The following is a 5103-nucleotide window of genomic DNA, read 5'->3' as shown; positions in this document are numbered from 1 at the left end:
TCCTTTTTCTTTGTTCTGCTCTTGTTTGAAAAATCTCAAACCACAAAGGCTTTTGGGTCATTTCACTGCATCTGATCATACCAATTCTCCCACCTTCCTCCATCCCTCTATTCTTTTAGTCAAATGTTTGTTTCTTTAATCTCTTTTCAGCAATACCATTATACCTTCCCTACGTTCTCTATATACTCCCCCCTTCCTTGCTTCAATACCAAACTCCCATTTCTGGTCCTTTCAATATTTTTCTTGTCTATTTTTTTTTTAACCCACATCATCCAACCTGCTACGTTCCTCTTTCATCCCGATCGAAATCTATCAAACAAACAAATGAGATGGTTTTGAAATGAAATCTACTTCACAATTTTTGCATTGGCTTCAGTCAAAAGACACTCAACTTTCACTTCAGTGGGATTTCATTCTCGGTCACATTAACAGAAAAGCAATTCACCTAATCCTGGAATGTCATTTTCAGTGTTTAATCTCCATTGAAATGAATACTGCTGAGCTTTGTGGACTAAAACACAGAACTATTAAGCTAGGCTCTGACTCTTAGTTAGGTACACTTAATTGATGGTGTAGGAAGTGGCTAAATGGATATCAACCATTGGCGCAGCATCAAAAAGAGCACTCAGAGGCTCAATCCATGTTTCAACAGGACTTGTGTCCACTTTAGCACACAGTGACGCCTACACCACCAGGTCACAGATATGTGCAGTGATTATCCATTACATCCAACTACAGAACATGGCATACACAGACAACACAAAGAAAAAGAGGCTGAAAGGTTTTACAGAGTGAAAATGAGTTTTCAAACTGGACATCTGCCAAAAGAAGAGAGGCTTTTTGTCTTTTTTTTAACAGTAACAACATATTTTTATGGACAGAAACTACTCTGCTCCAGCGTAAAAATGGTACAAGACTAATATACGACACAGTGCTCCATCAAAGTGGATAGTGGTTATCGATAAATTCTGTGTAATAATCAACTTTGCCAACGTTATTGGCATTTTTGCTCATTTCTCACATCGTACAAATACTACCCTATATTAGCTAAAGGACCATTTTCACATGCATCTTGGTTGTTATAAAAAGTACTAGATTATACTTTCAGTACAGGAAACGGCTGCCATACAAATCGATAATGGTGGAAATGAAGTGTGCCTTTGCTGCGTGTATTACATTGCTTAGATTCTACTTCCTGTCCTCGCATATTAATTCAATGGGTGTCTTGTTCTTAAAAAGTTTCATCCATAATGTCTATGTTTGTAGTAAATTGTTTCAAGAGTTGTGGCTGTCAGATTCTTTCACGACACAGGTTTTTCCCAGATAGACTTTGTGGATTAAGTACAAATAATTGTGACTAGATAATCCAATAAGTTTTCATACATTCCAATAGAGATACATTATAATAAAGTATTCTTTTCAAAGATATATGTAGTGTCATTCCAGATAAGATTTTTTTGACAAAAAATAAAATCATCGACATTTGGAGGTTCAGTACTCATCGCTCTTAAAAAGGAACCGGGCCTTCTGTACACACTGAACTTGGATCTGTCCAGTCCTGGGCTAATCACCTTTGCTGAGAAAAATGTTTGGGTTAAAACGAAAGGTAATCAGAGCACTCTTTAAAAAGTACATAATTAAATGTTATAGTTAAAAGAATTGACCAATTTTTATTTTTATTTAATGTAAGGTTAAGTCCGTTAGGTGTTCATTTACTCCTCTGAACAAAGTACAAGGTGTAGTGTTGACAACTTTAGCTATAAAATGGGAGGACCTTTTAAGACCCCGATATGTCATCAGCAGTTATCGACTTTAGTTACTGAAACAGACGAATCAATGTTAATGGATAGGCATTGTGGGACATTTCTCATGACACTTGGTTTGGATATACCATGTAGCCCAAGCTCTTCAGCCTTCTCCTCCATTTCCAACAAGAATCAGACCAGCACAGTTATGCTGCTATAGGCCAAGACTACCAGGGAACTGGCCCCTCTTCTCTCTCCCTATATCTGCATTCATATAATATTACTGCATGTCACTATCTGTAAATCCAAGTTACAAACAACATCTTTTTCTGGGAGCTCTTAGGTCCCCCCCCCCCCATCAATCCTCCTGCATCTTATCCCATCTCCCCCATCCCGTTTCCAAGCCCAGAGCAGTTTGGCAGATGGCTGTTCCGTCATAAGCCTGGATTTGCTGAAGATTTCTGCTTGTTAAAGGGAAGTTTTTTCTTGCCACGCTATGACGGATTAAGGGGCTCCTTGTAAAATAGCTATAAGTAAGGTACTTTACCTGCTTTTTGTAAACATCCCGATGAGCATGGTCTTTTTACCTGTTTTTTTTGTACTTTTAACAGACAAAGAGTAAGGTCCTTTACCTGCTCTTTGTAAAGTGTCTTGAGAAAACACAAGTTATGAATTGGTGCTATACAAATAAAAAAATAGATCGATTGATTAAATCAGGGCACCCTACTCCTGAATGTGCAAAATGTAATGTAGTGGTAGGGCTACAGTCAGCTGTAAGGTCAAGTGGTATATTGGGATTGAGCCTTGGTGTGACATGTTGAAATTCATTCAAACTTTTCTAAAAATCGTTGATAAATAAACACTGTGATTGATAGGTCAGATTAGTCACAAGAACAAAATATGTTATTTTACAAAGGGGTGTGGTCAGGGGAAGAGCTTGGGGAATTGATACACAAAACACTCTAGAGAAAAACACATCTGTCGCTGAAATGTAAATGCTTCTTAGAGTTTTTTATGAATCTGGGATGGATCAATATACTGTCTATAAATGTACAATAACTTTGTTGAAGTAGTGTTACTTTGTAGAAGTTACTTATAATCAGTCAAGACTTCCAGCTCGTCACACAAGTTTTGAACACAGGATCCTTTTCACTTCGCTCAGGTGGTTGAAACCCTGCCAAACGCTGTCATGCAAAACATAAACTACAAATCTGGGATTAACCAACCAAAGTACTGAAACATCAGTGTATTATTGATCTCTGTCCATGGACACATATGGCCACAGGGCAGTGAAACATGTGACATATTATTTTTCAAATATTCATTTGTCTTGCTCATGCAGCAGCAGAAATGAAAGTACCTAATTTAAAATGAGTTCAGCTGCTTGTATTTTTTTTATTGCCTTAATTTAAATGGATCCAAAACCTTTGTAGCGTAGAGCATAGTCAATTGTAAAACCCTTGCCAATTTGTACTCTCTGAAGATTCAAAGCAATTTAAATGACTTCAAAGAACAAGATACCATGCACACACTGGCCACTCTATAATTAACCTCCTCTACCTTGCTTTTGTGTGTATTACCATAAACTTCAAACAGCTCAGACAATGTTTGATAATGATGGTGATTCAAATAACACCATTTAGAGGTGTCAGTTCTGTTTTGTTTTCAGTACCAGAAGCATCAGCATCAGCGAGAACAACACAAAGCAGTAAGCACTCTGCTCATTTTCATCTCTGGAAATGATCGGTCTACACGGCAGCCGTCATAGCATTCTTCTGTCTCTGGTTGGTTTGTTGTTGTGGTTGCTGTTTTCCTCCCTCCCCAGTGTAGCCATATTGGTCTGGACTAGGATTCACCATGTGCCTGTAATAAATAAAACAAGTTCACTGGTTTATTCATGGTACACTGAATTGCGTTGTTCTTACTAAAAATGCTCAACATGTATTTCAAACAATTAATTCCCTTTATATGTTAAATCAATTCACTGAATCGTTTGTAATGAAGGGTTTTAGTTTGTAGAGTTTACCTGGAATCATCTTCTTCCACAAATCCCCTACCTGTAGACTCCTCCCCCTGATCCTCTTGTCATAGTGTCATACCGCAGACCACGAAGAGGAGGGATGGGGGAGGGGGGCACATCCTGCCGTAAGGGGCCTCTCTGCTGGGAGCTTAACATCAACAACATATGAGAAAGAACAGCTGAAGATGAGAGTGCTTCTTTATAACAAAAGACAAAGGAAAAAAAAGATCGACCCAAAAGTTTAATAAAAGCAGATATGAGAAAAATGATGGGTAAAGTTGTAATCAAAAAGTTCTCGACCACAAACCTATTTTCCCAAATTCAAACATTATGGGTCATGCGATGTGAATCAATGTTCGTTCATCTTATTACCTTGGGTGAGGGTAGTACCCAGGGTCCATGCCCCGAGGGTCCACTGGCCGTGCATATGGCTGACCAGGTGGGTAGCCTGAGTAAGGTGGTGCAGAGTTGGGGTTATGGTAGGATGGGGACTGAGGGTATGCTTGTTGGGTCTGGGGAGGTGGAGAGTAATGACCCGACCAGGGCTGCATGGGGTGGTCAGCTGGATCCAATGGACCTCGCCTGGAAAGTACAACAGCCAGTTTTTTTTACATCTGAATATATATTCACTGCCCTTAACGAGTGTTATTTGATAGATTTTGGCAAAATCCCTTAAGTGGTCCAATGAAAGAAAACTGTAGGCAATTTGTTGTATTTTCATAAAAAAGATGAAGCTGTATGAAGTCAAAACAAACATGTTTGCCTGCATAGATGCAGTTTGAACCTCCCCCTCAACATGAATTCAGTCAGAACAAAACAAATCATCAACCACCTGCTGGCACTGTGAACATCATGTTTGAGTTTGCTGTTTGTTTGTTTGCAATGTTCTTTTCATGACTTTTAATAAGAAAATATCAGCCCATTCTAATGCTGCATTTATTGCCAGTTTCTGCAGCAACTCTGCTATTAGGTAATTGGATAAAATATTCATGAAAACCTGCTGAAAACTATTTATTCTGGACAAGAGAGGAAGAGGCGCACACACACACAAGCACACACACACACACACACACACTCAGCCAAAGTTCACATAGCAACAGAATACAAGTGACATAGGACAGTTTTAAGTCGGCTCAAACACACACACGCACATGCACACGCGCACATGCATACGCACACACATGCATACGCACACACATGCACGGCTGTGGTAATCCAGTCCTGTCCTGCTAATAGATATCGATGTCTTGTGCTCAGTGGAAAGCAAGTACACAAACATGTGTCGTCCACATAGCTCACATTATGAGGTCTTACATTTTATCTCGCTGTCTCTATGTC

At 39.1% G+C, this 5103-nt stretch overlaps 1 protein-coding gene across 3 annotated transcripts in view; it reads right to left on the bottom strand.

The window, feature by feature from the left end:
* Positions 1-1666: 1666 nt before the first annotated feature.
* The window catches only part of LOC306832593 (partitioning defective 3 homolog B-like), a 201422-nt gene continuing 197985 nt past the window's right edge, over positions 1667-5103 (bottom strand). For 2 of the 3 annotated variants that reach the window (XM_079357396.1, XM_079357397.1), the window contains exons 24-26: positions 4138-4347; positions 3803-3913; positions 1667-3608 (exon numbers count right to left, since the gene is read on the bottom strand). In XM_079357396.1, coding sequence (XP_079213522.1) covers positions 3494-3608; positions 3803-3913; positions 4138-4347 — 436 coding nt within the window. In that variant the 3' untranslated portion in view covers positions 1667-3493. Of the gene's footprint in view, positions 3609-3771; positions 3914-4137; positions 4348-5103 lie in introns of all 3 variants that reach the window. The other variant, XM_079357398.1, reaches the window with a different exon arrangement.

This window comes from Symphodus melops, assembly GCF_947650265.1.
Source record: "Symphodus melops genome assembly, chromosome: 12".
In the NCBI taxonomy this organism is placed as follows: Eukaryota; Metazoa; Chordata; class Actinopteri; order Labriformes; family Labridae; genus Symphodus; species Symphodus melops.
This window is presented reverse-complemented; position numbering and strand designations above follow the sequence as displayed.